At 44.5% G+C, this 18,906-nt stretch overlaps 1 protein-coding gene across 12 annotated transcripts in view; it reads right to left on the bottom strand.

Moving 5' to 3' along the window:
• Positions 1 to 18,906, bottom strand: part of TMEM241 (transmembrane protein 241) — a 156,109-nt gene that overhangs the window by 89,346 nt on the left and 47,857 nt on the right. For all 12 annotated transcript variants that reach the window (XR_012513144.1, XR_012513149.1, XR_012513150.1 and 9 more), the window contains 2 exons: positions 11,280 to 11,357; positions 3,358 to 3,383 (listed from right to left, as the gene is read on the bottom strand). Coding sequence is in view for 5 of the 12 variants with exons in the window: in XM_074383681.1 (XP_074239782.1) it covers positions 3,358 to 3,383; positions 11,280 to 11,357 (104 nt within the window). In the remaining 7 variants the exon portion in view is untranslated. The remainder of the gene's footprint in view (positions 1 to 3,357; positions 3,384 to 11,279; positions 11,358 to 18,906) is intronic.

Genomic DNA, 18,906 nt, shown 5'->3' with positions numbered 1-18,906 from the left:
CGTTTTTTTCAACTGCAGATCCCCAAAAATATACAAGTGAAAAACTGGGGAATCAGACCACAAATATGCCAATTTCAAAAATGAAAACACTACAGAAATCACATTAAAATCCTTTGTGCACCCCCACAACCAAACGATCAAACTTACTACCACCAGTAACGAGGCTGATCCACACTGTGTGCCTCTTGATATAAAACTCAGAAGGACACAACATCACTCAGGTGGTATTCCTGTCAAACATGTGGAGCATGGATTGAGCCACGAGGAGACACTGAGACAAACCAAATTTAGGGACAGTTCACAAAACAACAGGCCTTCCCTATTCAAAAATGTGAAGGCAATGAAAGATAATAAAAAGCTGAGGAACTGTTCCAGATTAAAGGGTACAAAGGAGACATCTTTTTTTTTTTTTGAGATGGAGTTGGCTAGAGTGCAATGGCATGATCTCAGCTCACTGCAACCTCTGCCTCCCAGGTTCAAGCGATTCTCTGCCTCAGCCTCCAGAGTAGCTGGGATTAGAGGCATACCACCGTGCCCGGCTAATTTTGTATTTTTAGTAGAGATAGGGTTTCTCCATGTCACCATGCTTGGCCTAGACATCGTTAGAGGGGAAAAACAATATAAAAGATAATATTGTGCCAGTGCAGTGGCTCACACCTATAATCCCAGCACTTTGGGAGGCCAAGGCAGGCAGATCACTTGAGTCCGGGAGTTTGAGCCCAGCCTGGCCAATATGGTGAAACCCCATTTCTACTAAAAACACAAAAATTAGCTAGGAGTGGTGGCACATGCCTATAGTTCCAGCTACTCAGGAGGCTGAGGCAGGGGAATCACTCAAACCTGGGAGACGAAGGTTGCAGGGTGCCAGAGTGACACTCCATCTCAAAAAAAAAAAAAGATACTATTGTGATAACTGGCAAAATTTAACATGGATTCAAGACTAAATAATAATATCAGATTAGACGTTATTTTCTACATTCAATGATTGCACTTTGGGTATCTAAGGGATTGTTTTTAGGAGACACAGTTTGAGGTACTTAGGAATAGATTCATGACCTCTACAACTTATTCTCAAACAATTCAGAAAATATAAGAGCAAGAATAATACCTACATTATCATATATTTAATGTGATATGTGTGTGTGTGTGTGTGTGTGTGTGTGCGCGCGTGTACAGTGAGATAGCAAGAAAGCAAATGCAAAAAATGTTACCAATGGGTGAATCTAGGTGAAGAATACATGGGAGTTCACTGGAATATTCTTGCTACCTTTCTGTAGGTTTAAATTTTCCCTCATAAAACATTTTATTAGAAAAATCTCTTAAACATACTAAAATATTCACAGATTAAATACTAAGATGACTGGAAAAAATACTGAAGCAAGGCAGTGGGTGGGGCCAGAAGCTGAAAATGGCTGAAGCTGAGAATTGGATGCACAGGACCTCATTCATTACACTATTCTGTTTACTTTAATATATATTTAGAAATTTCCACAATAAAGCAATTTTTAAAAATTCTTGCACAGAAAGTAACATTGCCAAACCCAGATATTTTCAGGAAGCGATCCTCACTCATTAGAAAGTCAACTTGGAGCTGGTTCAGTAATCCCTGGTTTACAGCCTATTCCTTCTAAGTTTCATATGCCAAAAGCTCTTGCCTCTAGCTTTCCCCACCCTCTCTTCGTCAAAGAAGGTGCCAGAAAGCACAAAACCGAAATTATCAATTAGTCTCTCTCCTCTTTCCATTTTATCGAGGCAACATATACATCGTGTCCCTTGACTACTGACTATTCCATCTGGCAGCATACAGCAAAAGATCAAAGGCATGAAAAAAAGCACCAAATACAACGTTTTCACTCTCAGGGAATTTTGCCATATGTGATCTCCTACCAACATATATTCTGCATTCTACATAGAGACTACATGTTTTTTATATGCACACATAGACATATATGCAACACACAACAACCTGTGTGTAATCTTAGTAAACTGAAAACCGGGTTCCTGATTAATTCTGGCGGTCCTCATTGCTGTAACCATGTGTGGTTGTCCAGTGTAGCCAACAGACCAGCACTGACTGGCTGGGCGAGGGGCAGGAGGACTGGAAGAAGGGTCCTCAGAGCTGGGGCCCCACAGCCTTGGGAAGGTCAGGACAACTGTGGCAGCCTGAGGCTCAGGACACTTCTCTACCCCAGCCCGCCCACTCCTATAGCCTTGCTGACTTTCAAGGTACCCCAACACACAAATGACCTAGAGAAGAATCCCAAGCAAAAGTGGGGTAAGATGAGGGAAGACTGTCAGGGGAGCTTCTTGGGCCTGCCTACGAAAAGACAAGGTTTTAGAGTGGGAGGAGAAGAGAATCCTGATGGGTTTGGTGTCTACCTATAGTTAAAGGCTTTACAGAATAGAGGATGCTTCCCCATCCATGGGGAAGGAGCATCAGAGATCCCCCCAAACAGAGAACCTCTTGGGGTTGTGGAAGACAAGGGATGCCCAAGTGTGAGACAGCTGCCTGCCTTCCCTCCCAAGCAGTACCTGATTGAATCAGGTATTATGAACTTTCCTGCCTCTCTTTGACAGCTGCTAAGCTGTCCTTTTAAGCAGGAGGGTAAGTCCTGAAGTTTGGTTTTGTCTTGTTCTTTCAAGGTGCAACCTGTAATAAAGGAATAAAAGGAGGGTGGGGGATTGGATTGGATGAAAGCCCAGAAATATCTGCAGCAGAAATCCTAAATCCATCTATCAAAGCACCTCTGTTGGTTTTCTGTCTCCAGGACTTAGCTGCTTGGCCTGCAGAGGAAGCGGGAAGCAGTCAGATGCAAGGCACCCAGGTTGCAATTCCAATGCTGCAGGCACCAGGGTCTCCAGGAGAGAACGGCCTGGTTTATGCTCCAGCTGAGGAAACTGAGGCACAGAGGATGAGGAAAGCTGCCGTGATTGCCCTGCTGTGGCCCAGGACTGCAGTTCAGACCCCAGGACTCACAGGCTGGTGCTTCTTTCACCACAGAAAATATTAAAGACCAAATAGACTGCAAACATTACTTTTAAATTTTGAAGTCGTTTCCATGTTTTTCATTTTCATTCTCATCAGTATCATACAACTATTAGTAAGGTTTTGGGCATTAGTGACTGAAATCTACCCCAGGTTGGTTCTGATGTTTTCTCTTTTGGAATAAAATACTTCAGAAAGAAAAGAGAAACACAGGAAATTTTAGACTAAGACACAAATCAGAGATACATGAATGATTGTAATAAATTATTCTGCCACCTTCCAGAGTGTGAATCTTCAACAGTTTATCATCCAAGTTGAAATTAGGTTAAATCTTATATTAGGGCCTTTTGTGGAGAGGACAGTAAACTTACCTACAGATCTTTGCAGGAGATGTTTTCTGTATAAAAGGAATGAAACATACAATTAGACTTCTAAAACTTTTTAAATTCCTCTTCAAAGGAAACATTTTGATCAAGAGGCAAACAAATTATGAGTAGATTTATCAAGGGCTTAGTAGCTTGCTGCACTTTAGTATTTACTGAGGCTTTTCTGCTTGGACCAAATGAAGGATGACTTAGAATTCCAGAGTCGAGTCACTTCAGCAAAGTGCTTTCACCGTCAGAACGGTGTTGACTCGTGAAAGACAAAATGACGCTGGGGCCCTGCCTTCAAAAATTCTTACACACTAAGATGAGGAGAGAGAAAGAAATAGATGAAACCTGTATTTTAAAAAGCAATTAAGCTCTTGTTCTCTTTCTCTCTCATCTATCTATCTATCTATCTATCTGATCTCACTCTGTTGCCCTGGCTGGAGTGCAGTGACATGATCACTGCAACCTCAAACTCCTGGGCTCAAGCAATCCTCCCACCTCAGCCTCCTGAGTAGCTAGGACTTTAGGACTACAGGCATGCACCACCATGTATGGCTAATCTTTTTGTTTGTTTGTTTTTAATTTTTATAGCATCAGGATCTTGCTATGTTGCCCAGTGGTACTGAATTCCTGGCCTCAAGTGATTCTCCTGCCTCATCCTCCTGAAGCACTGGGATTACAGGCATGAGCCAATGCACCCAATCTCAACTTCTATTCTAGTTCTGTCTCTTTTAATATTCCATTCACTAATCCAGCTGACTCTGAGCAGTCCTAAAAACTATGTGGTGTGGTGTGATATGAAAATTAAAAAACACAGAAGGGATATTTTATTCCACCCCAAGAGAGAAGGGGAAAAAAAGTAGGCTGGGGAAATATAAACTTGGCATTTGAACTACATGAAATGAAGAAATCCTGATTTGGACTCTACTCTTATCAACTCCTTTTGATGAGTTAGTTTAAGGAAATCAGATCTTTGTACCAAGAAGTAATTTGTACATGTTAACAGAGAGTAACACGTTAGCAGAGGGTAACACAGATTTTTCTATATTTGATAGAGGAAATAAACAGGTACGATTAATCCTTTGATTAATTCTAAGCACTTCGGAAAGATTATTCTGCTAGTTGGGAACAAACTACAATTTTTGATGCCAGTTCAGGCAGTGTGAAGCATAAACATCTTGTTTAGAAGTAAAGAGCTGACAAGAGAAACATGTGGCTTACTACAAAGCCTACCTTCAGTTTTCATGTGTGCTGAAACAATAAAGTTTCCCCTGTTTTAATGAACAGATTCTATTTGTGTACAAAGCTGTGGCTTGTATCTTTAAACTCTAATCTTGATCTTGGTCCAACCCTACCGCTGCAGCGCACAGGACACGAGGCCAACCGTGCTGTACTGCCACCTGCTGGGAGGTTTGCCCTTAAGAACCAAAAGAAGGAGGGCAAAGGTGATCTGGCTCATGCATAACTGCCCCCATACAGTAAATGTGTTATTCAAAAATTCTTTTTTTTTTTTTTTTTTGATATGGAGTGTTGCTCTGTAGCCCAGGCTGGGGTGCAGTGGCGTGATCACGGCTCACTGCAACCTCTGCCTCCTGGGTTCCAGCGATTCTCCTGCCTCAGCTTCCAAGCAGCTGGGATCATAGGCATGCGCCACCACACCCAGCTAATTTTTGTATTTTTTGTGGAGATGAGGTTTCGCCATGTTGGCCAGGCTGGCCTCAAGTGATCTGCCCACCTTGGCCTTCCAAAGTGCTGGGATTACTGGCATGAGCCACCATGCCCAGCAGTTACTCAAAAATTGAGCTAAACATAACCAAAACCTCAACAGCCTGGTGTAAGAGCAGAAATGGAGAGGAGGGACTAAAGGGATGTTCTTCCCCTTCCATGACTAGCTTGTTCACCCAGGAACTTTCAGAGCTAACGTTTCAGGCCAAAAGAGCCGGCCCCTTCCATAGAGGGGAGTAAAAGAGCACAGATCTTGAGATATAGAGAGTAAAAACAGGCAGTATGTTCATTACTTAGTTCCATCTCCCAGGGCTCTGGATATGGCTGAGTCCATGGCAGGCATTTTCCTTTTTAGGATCCTCAGACCAAAATAATCTAGCAACAAGTCCTACTGAAGCCTCAGGGTTCCAAAACCCTGAGATTAATGTAACTCCTCAAAAGTCATGCAGCCAAAGGGCCGGGCAGGGTGGTTCATGCCTGTAATCCCAGCACTTTGGGAGGCTGAGGCAGGCAGATCACTTGAGGTCAGGTGTTCAAGACCAGCCTGGCTAACATGGCAAAACCCCATGTCTACTAAAAACACCAAAAATTAGCCAGGCATGGTAGTGCATGCCTGTAATCTCAGCTACTTGGGAGGCTAAGGCAGGAGAATCGCTTGAACTAGGAGGCGGGGAGTGCAGTGAGTGGAGATTGCACCATTGCACTCCAGCCTGGGTGACAGGGTCAGGCTCTGTCCCAAAAAAAAAAAAAAATAGTCGTGCTGCCAAAGTTAACAATAAATAGCTGACATTCCTCTGAGTTAGCTAGCTGAACTGCGAGGGCTACTCACTCTGCCAGGTGTGGTTCTGAGGGCTCTACATGTATCGAATCCTTTAATCCTGGTGTAAGTAACAGTCACGGGTTCTATGTTACAGAGGAGGAGAGTAGAGACACTGAGGAATAAGGGAAGCTGCCCACCGCCTGCCTGCCAGTCCTGCGGTGTCACCCCTGCTGGCCTCCTTAGCCACCACTCGATGCCCCCTCTGCCTGCCTGACAAGGAGCGTCCTTTCTCTCTGTCAAACTGCAAAGCCCCTTCCCATCCTCCCCAACTCAGCTCAAATCTCACCGCTAGGGAAGCTTTCCTTGCTCCTCCCATGCCGACTTACTAGAGCTCACCTGCTGGCCCACCCATGCCCTGTGTCAGCCCAAGTGTACAAGCCAGCCCCTCCATTCAACTCTGGGTTAAGGCTAAGAAATGCATCTCCTGGGGCCCAGCACAGTGGCTCACGCCTGTAATCCCAGCACTTTGGGAGGCTAAGGCAGGTGGATCACGAGGTCAGGAGATCGAGACCATCCTGGCTAACACCGTGAAACCCTGCCTCTACTAAAAATACAGAAAATTAGCCAGGTGTGGTGAAACCCTGCCTCTACTAAAAATACAAAAAATTAGCCAGGTCTGGTGAAAACCTGCCTCTACTAAAAATACAAAAAATTAGCCACATGCCTGTGGTTCCAGCTACTCAGGAGGCTGAGGTAGGAGAATCACTTGGACCAGGGAGGCAGAGGTTGCAGTGAGCGGAGATTGCACCACTGCACTCCAGCCTGGGCAACTGAGTGAGACATTTTCTCAAAAAAAAAGAAAAAAAAAGAAAAAAAAGAAATGCATCTCCTACATCTCTGCAGCTTTAGGCCTAGCAAAATGTTTGACATTTCATAGGTACTTGATAAATGCTGAATAAATGAATAAACAAATAGGAGCATTCTAATATTAAACTGTGATAAATAAGTCTTCAAGGTAGTTAGATTAATTCCTCTAGCCATGCATCGCCTTACAGTCAAACTGTGTGTGTGTGTGTGTGTGTGCATGAATACACAAAGATCTTGTTCTGGATGGTGAAAATGAACTCTACACATCCAGATAGCTTATTTTCATAATCTGGGAACGAAGTCTCAAGGAGGTCAACTTTTACTCTCCAAAACTGATCCTAGTAAAATCTACACCCAGTAGACAAAATACTCCTAGTTGTAACGTTTAACAGTCTCTGAGGTGGCATCAAGTGTGTTCCTGATGATAAGGGATTACTTCTTCAAGGCTCCTAGCTGTATCATCAGAAACATAAGTCTCATCAAGAACATATCACAGCGGCATCATAGAACAGATTTAACCCTAAACTGCTGAAAAACACCTACAATTCTATAAATAGGCAACGGCCAACACATGCTTCAACCAATGTGGATGACAGCCTGAAGAGGAATTCCTGACAAACTGTAAAATGGAAAGCCAGAATGTATCTTACATTTGTGTAAATATATCCACATATGTGCACAGGAAAAAAGTCTGAAAGAATAGAGTGGTTTCAGCCTGGTGTGGTGGTTCACGCCTGTAATCCCAGCACTTTGGGAGGCCAAGGCAGGCAGAGCAGGAGGTCAGGAGTTCGAGACCAGCCTGACCAACATGGTGAAACCCCATCTCTACTAAAAATGCAAAAATTAGCCAGGCATGGTGGCACCTATGATCCCAGCTACTTAGGAGGCTGAGGAAGGAGAATCACTTGAACCTGGAAGGCAAAGGTTGAGCCGAGATCACACCACTGCACTCCAGTCTGGCGACAGAGCAAGACTCCGTCTCAAAAAAAAAAAAAAAAAAAATAGAATGGTTTCTTCAGAGAAGTAGAAACACAGTTGATTTCTGGGTTTTTAGAGTCAGGGTCTCACTGTTGCTGAAGCTGATGCAGTGGCAGAATCATGGCTTCCTGCAGCCTCAAACTCCCGGCTTTAAGTGATCCTCCTGCCTTGGCCTCCCAAAGCTTTTGGATTACAGGCATAAGCCACTGTGCCTGGTCTCCCTCTGTATTTTCTACAACATCTTAAATCTTCTTAGATTTATAAAGGAGAGAAAGGTTTAATAACTAAAAAATAAAAATTAAAAAAAAAGTTACCCACTCACTTTTTTTCTAGTTTGTCCCGACAAGAAATGTTTTATGTGAGTGATGAAATGGAGTTAAAGATTCAAAATCTTACGGTGTTCATTCAGTTATTTCAAAGGTCAGGGCCTCTCAGACAGACATCTGCCCTGGTCTCTAGAATGGAAGAGGTCCCCTTCTGGATGGAAGCATCCCTAAAAGACTTTCTAACCCTGAGTCTTACAGTCACCCTTGTCTACAGGCTCTGACCTGCCCATCAGGAAGCAAAACCCTGTGCAGATGCCTTGATCTTGTCCCTGGACCAGGCAAATCTTCATTTCTAAATTCATAAGAAAGTATCCTGGTATAGAAAGTAAGAGAGAAAAAAAAAAAAAAAAAGTATCCTGGGTGGGCATGGTAGCTCATGCCTGTAATCCCAGCACTTCAGGGGGCCCAGAAGGGCTCATCACGAGGTCAGGAGTTTGGGACTAGCTTGGCCAACATGGCGAAACCCCGTCTCTAGTAAAAATACAAAAAATTAGCTGGGTATTGTGGCAGACGCCTGTAATCCCAGCTATTTGGGAGGCTGAGGCAGAAGAATCGCTTGAACCAAGGAGGCGGAGGTTGCAGTGAGTAGAGATTATGCCACTGCACTCCAGCCCGGGTGACAGTGCAAGACTCTGTCTCAAAAAATAAAAAAGAAGAAAGAATCCCTTTGGAGAATATGAAGCCTTTCTAGAATTTGCACAGGTCAGGTTCCCAGGGCTAAGCCACTCTCAGAGAGGTTCTGCCCCTGAACCTCAGTGACCGCTTAGTGATTCTTTAACTCAGTCCGGGGATTCAGGGAAGCTGGCCTGAGACATGAGGAAAATAATGCCGTCTCTCCCCTAAGAAACCACTGATTGTAAAACTTCCACTTATTTTATGTACTAGAAAGAAAGAAAAAGAAATTACACCAGGTCACATCATTGATTTTAAGAGCCTTCCCACTGTAGATAGTGAAAGAAAAGCAGCACATGCTAGAACTGATGGACTATGGAAACTGCATGATGGTGCTGTAAGTCAAACGTCAGAAACAGGTGTCCATCCAGGGAACCCTCCAGACACAGAGGCCTCCACCTCCCAGCCTTGGCGGGGGCACTGCCAAATAGAAAACCACAACTGTCTAAGCCCAGGGCTACTCACTCCAGGCCCTGCCCAAGGGCTCAGGGGATCAAGCTCTTCCTTCTCAGTCCCGGCCAGGCAGCCTGGAGAAGAAGATGAGGGTTGAACTAGGGTGGAGGAGGCACAGACTTGGTAACAGGCTGGATGTGGTGGGTAGGGGATACGGGGAGTCCAACAAGCCTCCTAGGTTTCTGACTTGGGGATGACGACCAGGACTGGGGCTACCAAGTGAGAAGAAGCAGGTCTGGAGAAACAGATCAGTTTCATTTCAGATGCCCGGGGAGAACCATAGTACAGCAAGCCCCCGGGTGCTGCAGAGGAGCTGACCTCTACAGGGAGGTCTGGGCTGGAGATGGAGACTTGCGGGTCCTCTATGAACAGAAGGTACCTGGCGCAATGGGTGTGGGTGAGATTTTCCAGAAAGTGTGTGGCATAAGGAAACAGCCCAGAGAGATCCTGAAGAGGCAGGCAAAAAGGAAGAGAAAGACAGATGAAGAAAAAGCCCACGACCCAGGAAGGGAACCAAGCAAGAAGTAGGCGTGGAGGCCAAGGGGGTCCAGAAAGGCTGGGGAGAAAGTGGGGGGGGGGCAATCATGCAAACAGACATGATAAGGTGCACAGATGAAGCCGCCAGTGCCTTCATCTCAGGGCAGTCTCAGGGGAATGGTGGCGGGGAAGCAGGAGCAACAGAGGTGACAGGGACAAGAGGGCAGGGACAACACCAAGCCTGGCCCTGTCTGAGGCCTGTGGCAGGGGAGGGGAGAGAAGAGGTGAGGCAGAGTGGGAGGTGCCCAGGCAAGGCAGCTTGAGATTTTTCTGTGTGAGGGTTGGTTTTATAAACACACCCTTCCAGGGCTGGTGAAGTGAGTCTCTTCTCTCTCTCATTGTCACACGGGAAGGAGAGCCCACCCTCTCATCAGTGCACTTATATCACCAAACATGTTTATGGGCCCAGGAAACTAAGCCAGCAGCAGGGAGAGGCTCACAGTATAGGAGAGCGGAGAGGTGACAGAGCCACCTCCAAGGAGCCGTGGGATGACAGAGGGAGGTCGGGTATGGCCACGGGCTCCCTTCCTGCACACCTGTAAGCATGTGGCCTGAGGTGGCCAGTTGGCCTCTCTATAGTTTAGAAGTTCCAAAAATTGGGCAGGGTGTGATGTTTAACACCTGTAATTCCAACACTTTCGGGGGCTGAGGCAGGAGGAGTATCATTTGAGCATAGGAGTTCAAGAATAGCCTGGGCAACATAGCAAGACCCTACTCTACAAATAAAAATTTAAAAGTAGCCAGGTACAGTGGCTTATGCCTATGGTCCTAGTTGCTCAGGAGGCTAGGGCAGAAAGATCACCTGACACCAGGAATTTGAGGCTGCAGGGAGCTATCAGTGTGCCACTGCACTCCAGCCTGGGCAACAGAGCAAGACCCTATCTCTAAAATAAAAATAAATTGAAATGTTCCAAAAATTGGTATGAAACCAAACTAGCAAATTCCAGGGAAAAAAAACTCCCAAAAGCAAGAGCAAATTAAAGCCACCTCTAATAACATTATTAATCATTGCTGATGTGCAGAACACCTACTGTGTGCCGAAACAGCTGGAAACACTCACTTAACAGGGATATTGCTGAGTCCTTCCAAAAACAAGGACCGTGCAAGGTAGTAATACTGACACCACTTTGTTCAAGCTGGTGTTATTACTACCACCTTGCACAGATGGAGGCCTGGAAGGTGAACGAGCTTGTTCTAGCTGCTATGAGGTATAGCTGGGATTGCAGAGAAAAGCAAATTTCCCTGGGTTGGGCTAGCGCCACAGCACCCTGTGTGAAACTGTTACGCCTTGTCCTGTGGTGCTGGATTGGCTGGGGATGGGAATGTTTCCCCACCAGGCCCACAGCAAACTCTTGTCTCCCAAGGGTCTGGGTCAGCCTGGCCTGGAGCTGAGCTCTGTTCACATCAACAATATTCCCAATACGTCTAGTGAATTGCAGCAAAGTCCAAACTGTGTCCCATGATATCAGTGACCACTGTCAGGCAGTCTTTCCTGGAGACTGGTGGCAGGAAAAGGCAGACACTAATTTGGACCATAAAAAGAAAAGTGCTTCTTTGAAACTTAAAACAAGGAAGCAACACTAGCATTTTGCACGATCGTTTACCTCTTTCCGAAAACACTTCTGGTACCCACAGATGATAACTTCGGCTACATTATGCAAAGTGAGAAACACAGGAATGGCCTGAAAGAAAACAGAACAAGAAGCATGAAAATATTTTCTTCAATCTCATAATCATGTGGTTCTTGGTTTTTTGCTTAAAAATAATGAGCTGTGGAAACGTTTGGCATTCACATATATAATCACTCCAGCAAAGACTTCTACGTGGATTAGCGCCCTTTGCTGCAGTATTCCTCTCGGTGGGTGGATGAAGAGGTTGCCCTCCTAGAGGCATTCTCATCAACAAACAGGTAAGTGTCCTGTGTGTCAGGCGCTGTGTCAGGTGCAGGGAACACATCCCATGAAAGGTGGGCATGGCCTCTCAGGTGAGAGCTCAGATGGGGCATGCAGAAAAGTGCACCCGGCCCAGCACGCAGAGAGCAGGCTTTCTTGGAGGAAGAAAAGGCCAAGAAACTTGGACTTCAAAGTCAAGTGAAGGAATGAGAACTGAATCATGAAGCGGCATGGGCCAAACAAAGAGTGAGGAGGTAGCAAAGTGTCACACCAAGGCCCAGAGAGAGACGATCCAGCTTCTCCGGGGAATGGGAAGAAGTGGGACATGGTGAACCGCAATGAGGAAGGGAGGAGCAAGGGACAGGAAGATAGAGAGGTATTCACAGGACACACTGGGAAACAGGATGGTTCTGAGGGCCCCCAGAACCAGCGAGGAGTTTTAAAGCTGACCATGACATGATCTGCATGTTTAGAGGAACTTGGGCTGCAGGGTGGAGGGCAGGGGGCAGAGAGGGCTGCAAAAGTCTAGGGGTGCCATAGGATGAAAAACGGCCCCTTAAAAGACATCCACATCCCAATCCCTGGGACCTGTAAATGTCTGATATGGCAACAAGGGGTCTTTGCAAATGTGAGTAAATTGAAGATCTTGAGACAGGCAGATTCTCCTGGATTATCAGGTGAGCCCTAAATGCAATCACACATATCCTTATAAGAGGAGGCAGGGATATGACAAGCACAGAGAAGGGGCAATGTGACTACAGAGGCAGAGACTGGACTGATGTAGCCACAAGCTGGGCAATGCCATGGCCACCAGAAGCTGAAAGAGACAAGGAACAGACCCTCACCTAGAGGCTCAGGACCGGGTGCAGCCCTGCCGACACCTTGATTTCAGACTTCTGGCCCCCAGAACTGTGAGGGATACATTTCTGTCATTTTAAGTCACCCAAGCATGTGGTAATTTATCACAGTAGCCACAGAAACTAACATACGGAAGGACAAGATGGTGACCTGAACTTGGTAGTGGCAGTGAAGACGGAGGGGCCACATCAAAGAAATATTTAGTAATGTTTCAGCAATTTAGAACTGAAGCAAATTATTGAATAACTGGATAAACTCTCACAAAAAAAAAGTGGGAGGAGAAAATATAAAAAATGTAATCACCCATTATTAGGATACACTGCACGTTTCCCATTGCTGGGACATTTGTTAAAAGTGGCATTCTCTCCTAATGGATAGGTAACCTTGACAGGGTGAAGGGGGAGAATGAGGAGGAGAGGAATTCTGTTGTTTTAGGTTTTTTTGTTTGTTTTTGTTTTGTCTTTTTTGAGATAGAGTCTTACGCTGTTGCAGGGGCTGGAGCGCACACGGTGGCGCCATCTTGGCTCACCGGACCTCCCTCTCCTGGGTTGAAGCGATTCTACTGCCTCAGCCTCCCTAGTAGATGGTACTTCAGGTGCCTGCTAGAACACCTGGCTAATTTTTGTATTTTTTTAGTAGAATCAGGTTTCACCATGTTGGCTAGGCTGGTCTTGAACTCTTGGCCTCAAGTGATCCACCTGCCTCAGCCTCCCAAAGTGCTGGGATGACAAGCATGAGCCACTACCCCTGGCCTATTATCTTTCTTGTTGATAATGAAAATGATGCTTCCTGGATGGCAAAAAAATGAGAGTAAGAGCACAGGTTTTATCATCACTCTGGGCTCCAGCTCCACCACCTGCTAGTGGGGCAAGGTATGCATCCAAACTTGTGTTTCCTCCTCTGTAAAGCAGGGATAACAATACCCCATAGCCTGGAGCTGCCAAGAGGGATGACCCAAATACTACAGGTTAAGGACCTTAACGAATGGCTTAGGAGGACTGCACAAAGAGGGTCAATATCACTAACTGGTAGCCCCGCCCTCAGCAGGCTCTGCAGAGGATCGGCTTGGGTAAATTGCTCCCGTTTAGAGGACCTGCTTCAAAATTAGGCTGCTCGCCTACTTTCAGAGGAATTTATTCTTTATCTTTGCGAAGGACATATTTTTACCTTGTTTTTAAAACTTCTATGCCTTTATATAGCTGTGCCATTTTAGTAATCTGTTCTAACTCGCACTGTTTCATTTCTGAGTTCTTGCCTTACATTTTTCTTACCTTTTTAAAAGAACATTTTCTATTTTTATCTTTCATTAAAAGTTCAACTCAAATTGTTTTTTTCTTTTAAAATGAAACTATTTTAGTTTCTATTTTTGCATTTATTTTTGTGTTTCTTTTTATGCCTCTTACATTTTTAGATTGTAAGTTATATTTTATGTCTGTTAATATTATTAAAGAGATTATATATTTTAAAGTTGGCTTTCTGCATTAGGCCCATGTTTGCCAGACTTGGGCCCTGGCCTTCCAATTCTTGGCTTGAAAGGACAGCAAAAAAAAAATCTTGGATGGGTTAATCACATGACACATGAAAGCTAATATTAAAGTAGGGGCTGGATCTGATCCAATTAAGATCTTATGTAAATGTTTTTTTGCTTCCTTGGCTATAATATCAGTAATGAGATCAGATTTAGAACTGAGATTACGGAATTCTAGACCCAACTTTAGACTTCAAGGAGGCTTAATTTTCTCAATGATAGGACCTGGAGGCTGTTTTCTCAATCTCCCTAGGTCCTTACTCTGATCAGATTCTGGAAAAGGAACTATTTATTCATGCAGAATTAATTTTAAAGTACAATAACAATAGCCACCAACAATGTGTTAAACATAGTGCTAAGTATTTTATGTGTATTCCCTTATTTAAACCTCCTCCCAGCACCTCTCTTAGTAGATGCTATTACCTTGATTTTATAAACAAGGAAAATGAGGCTGAGAAAGACTGGCCACTTGCTTGAGTATTCACAGCTGGTTCAGCGGCAAAGCCATGACCCCAATCCAGGCCTGTCTAACTGCAAAGCCCACACCTTCTAGCCCTGGTGTTATGACACCCAAATTATGTCAAGCCACAGTGAAAACTTCCTGGACCTCCAACTGTCCAAAGTTCGGTATGACTGGTGTGTTCCAAATCCTGGCCGTCCACTTACACCAGTAACAGACCTACTGATATGGTTTGGCTCTGTGTCCCCACCCAAATCTCATGTCAAATTGTAATTCCCAATGCTAGGAGAAGGACCTAGTGGGAGGTGATTAAATCATGGGGATGGATGTCGCCCTTGCTGTTCTTGTGACTGTGGTTCTTATAAGATCTGGGTGTTTAAAAGTATATGGCTCGTCCCACTTCATTCTCCCTCTCTCCTGCTCCACCGTGGTGAGAGGTGCTTGCTTCCCCTTCCCCTTCTGCCATGATTGTAAGTTTCTTGAGGCCTTCCTGCCGTGATTCCTGAACAGCCTGCAGAACTGTGAGTCAGTTAAACATCTTTTCTTCATAAATTACCCAGACATGCGATTCTGGTTGTTTTGTTTGTTTGTTTGTTTTTGAGATAGAGTCTTGCTCTGTTGCTTAGGCTGGAGTGCAGTGACGCTACCTTGGCTCATTGCAACCTCTACCTCCTGGGTTCAAGTGATTCTCCTGCCTCAATCTCCCAAGTAGCTGGGACTACAGGTGCCTGACATGACACCCAGTTAATTTTTGTATTTTTAGTAAAGACAAGGTTTGACCACATTGGCCAGGTTGGTCTCGAACTCCTGATCTCAAGTGATCTGCCAGCCTCAGCCTCCCAAAGTGCTGGGATTACAGGCTGGGCCACCATGCCTGGCCAGTCAAGTATTTCTTTATAGCACTGTGAAAATGGACTAATACATCTGGTAAGAACTAAAATGGATGAACTCAGAATAAACCTATACCTTTTTTAAAAAGGCTTTCTTGTACTCCCACTTAAAAATTTTTAAATCTATTTTCTCAAGCTATTTTTTCTACTGAGAAGCAAACAGGCTTTAAAGACCATTATTCTACAGTTGGCCAGTTATACTCTATAAGCCTGTGTAGGGTTCTATCAAAAACATTATTGGGTCAGGCATGGTGGTGGCTCACGCATGTAATCCCGGCACTTTGGGAGGACAAGGCAGGCAGATCACGAGGTCAGGAGTTTGAGTCCAGCCTGACCAACATGGTGAAATGCCGTCTCTACTAAAAATGCAAAATAAACAGCCGGGTGTGGTGGGACGTGCCTGTAATCCCAGCTACTCGGGAGGCTGAGGCAGGGGAATTGCTTGAACCAAGGAGGCGGAGGTTGCAGTGACTGAGATCAAGCCACTGTACTCTAGCCTGGGTGACAGAGTAAGTCTCCACCTCAAAAAAAAAAAAAAAAAAGAAAGAAAAAGATATATATATATATAGATATATATATATATACACACACACATATATAAAGACAGTTTACAATTTTTTTTTTTTTTTTTTTTGAGACAGAGTCTCATTCTGTTGCCCAGACTGGAGTCCAATGGTGCTATCTTGGCTCACTGCAACCTCTACCTGCCAGGTTCAAGCGATTCTCCTGCCCCAACCTCCCAAGTAGCTGGGATTACAGGCATGTGCTACAATGCCCAGCTAATTTTTGTACTTTTAGTAGAGATAGTGTTTTGCCATGTTGGCCAGGCTGGTCTCCAACTTCTGACCTCAGGTAATCCACCCACCTCAGCCTCCCAAAGCACTGGGATTACAGGCGTGAGCCACCATGACTGGTCAGTTTGCAACTTTGATTACCAGTCTTTCCCTGGCCTCTAACTCCGTACGAGTTCCAATGTGAACTATAACCCATAAGTTCAGGAGACCCCTAGTGACAGATTCTTTCAGAAAATCTGCCCTTTGTTATCTTTAAGGAGTCAAGTTCAGTAGGACTTATTTTTGTTAAATCAAACAAAAATTCTAAGAAATGATCAAAGCAATAATAGTAGCTAAGGTATCTTGAGTGCTTACTACATATCAGACACTGTTCCACCTTTATATATTTAAACTTCATAAAAACCCTATGAGACAGATACGATTAACATTCTCATTATATAGGCAAGAAAACTGAGGAATGTGTCCTGGTTCTCTTTTTTACCTATTCTTCATGATTTGAAACCACTTTTGGATGATCTAGATATCTGCTTGCTGCTAAAGAGAAACAGAAAACTAGGTAATGTTCTTCACCACTGTCAAGACTCCAGGCATGGCCTCAACATCTCTTTCATCAGGGAAAATGGCACAACATCAGCTACCATAAAGCCCAAAGCATCATTTTTTATATACTCCGTAAAAATGTAATTGACCAAATTAAACTATACTGCAGGAAAATTCATTAAATTATGTAGGAACTATAAAGGCGCTAATCCCATTCATGATAACTTTACTCTCATGACCTAATCACTTCCCAAAGGCTTCAATACCTTTACAAAAAAAAAAAAAAATTACTTAGGGACACAGTTTGCAACTACTTTATTCCTAGAATCTATTAGCTGAAAATTCAACATTTCATCCATGCACCGTTGACATTTTTATCTGGCTCTGAAGAGAAATTGGTAACTCTCACTTAGAAATATTTCATGATTCTCATACTTCCCAGAGTGGAATTTTGAAGGCTTGGTTATTTGTTCAGGTGTTGGAACTGACTTAGAATGGTTTCCTGTGGAAAGCATTGACCCTGCTCACAGGCTCAACTTGGGTCACTCTGCAGGGGTGTGAACCACTCCCCTATTCAAGCACAAGTTCTGAGTCAGCTTCTTAATTTTTGTAAAAGAACGTCAATCCGACCTTTCTAGCTGGGTGATTTTTAAATATGCAGGTGTGTCCTTAACCTACAATACAGAATAATTGACCTCCAAGTCCTTGCCAAAGAAAGTAACTTTAAACTGTTGGCTGCCTAATTTTTACCAAAATCATGCATGCAAGAAATAATGTTTCTAGGCCAGGTGTGGTGGCTTACGCCTGTAATCCCAGCACTTTGAGAGGCTGAAGCGGGTGGATTGCCTAAGGTCAGGAGTTTGAGACCAGCCTGGTCAACGTGGTAAAACCCCATCTCTACTAAAAATACAAAAATTAGCCAGGCATGGTGATGTGCACTTGTAGTCCCAGCTACTTGGGAGGCTGAGGCAGGAAAATCACTTCAACCCAGAAGGCAGAGGCTGCAATGAGCCAGGATGGTGCCACTGCACTCCAGCCTGGATGACAGAGCAAGACTCTGTCAAAGAAAGGAAAGGAAAGGAAAGGAATGGCGGGGGGGGGGGGGGGGGGGGGTAGGGGGGAGGGGGAGGGGAGGGAAAGGAAGAATGTTCCTAGAGGATAGTCTAAGGCCCTGAACGGAGCCAGATAACCAGAGACCCATGGATTTTACCACAGAGAACCTGCTCCTGCTGAAAAGTGCTATGTCTTCATTCTCTCTCCATGGGCACTAAGAATTCTAGATACTGGTGACTGTTGTTATAAGGACGTTATTAAAGACCTGCCCCACTGAGTCACCCAGCCTACCCTTTATGAGGACTCAGGAAAACTTCAATTAGTTGTAATTGTGTTTTAAGTGGACTTTTTTGCTGGAGTGCAGTGGCGTGATCATAGCTCACTGCAGACTCAAACTCCTGGGCAGGCTCAAGCGATCCTCCCACCACAGTCTCCTGAGTAGCTAGGACTACAGGCACACGCCAAAAGGTAAGGCTAATTATTTTATTTTTTGTAGAGATGAGATCTGGCTATGTTGCTCAGGCTGGTCTTGAACTCCTGAGCTCAAGCAATCCTTCCATCTCAGCCTCCTAAAGTCTGGGATTACAGGCACAGGCCACTGTGTTCAGACTTTTGTAACTTTTTTATTTGGCTGCAGAAAGCTGAGAGCTAATTCAGACCCAACTGTAATTATATTGTGAGATATTACAGTATAAACTTCTAGGTGCTAAATCTCTCTGTGACATCACCTATTACCTTTTAATTCGATTTCTTTTCTTTTTTTTTTTTGAGACAGAGTCTCACTGTTGCCCAGGCTGGAGTGCAGTGGCACGATCTCGGCTCACTGCAACCACTGTCTCCTGGGTTCAAGTGATTCTCCTGCCTCAGCCTTCTGAGTAGCTTGAACTACAGGCATGTACCACCACACCCAGATCATTTTTGTATTTTTAATAGAGACGGGGGTTTCACCATGTTGGCCAGGCTGGTCTCGAACTCCTGACCTCAAGTGATCTACCAGCCTTGGCCTCCCACAACTGTTGGGATTACAGGCATGAGCCACCACGCCAGTCCTTTTACCTAGATTTCTTGTACAATTCTGTTCATCAGAGTATATATCTTTTTTTAACTGTAATTATTTTTTTTTTTTTTTTTTTTTTTTTTTTGAGACGGAGTTTCACTCTTGTTACCCAGGCTGGAGTGCAATGGCGCGATCTCGGCTCACCGCAACCTCCGCCTC

This window comes from Saimiri boliviensis, chromosome 13 (assembly GCF_048565385.1).
Source record: "Saimiri boliviensis isolate mSaiBol1 chromosome 13, mSaiBol1.pri, whole genome shotgun sequence".
In the NCBI taxonomy this organism is placed as follows: Eukaryota; Metazoa; Chordata; class Mammalia; order Primates; family Cebidae; genus Saimiri; species Saimiri boliviensis.
Note: the sequence above shows the minus strand (reverse complement) of the source record. Positions and strands in the feature narration are given on the sequence as shown.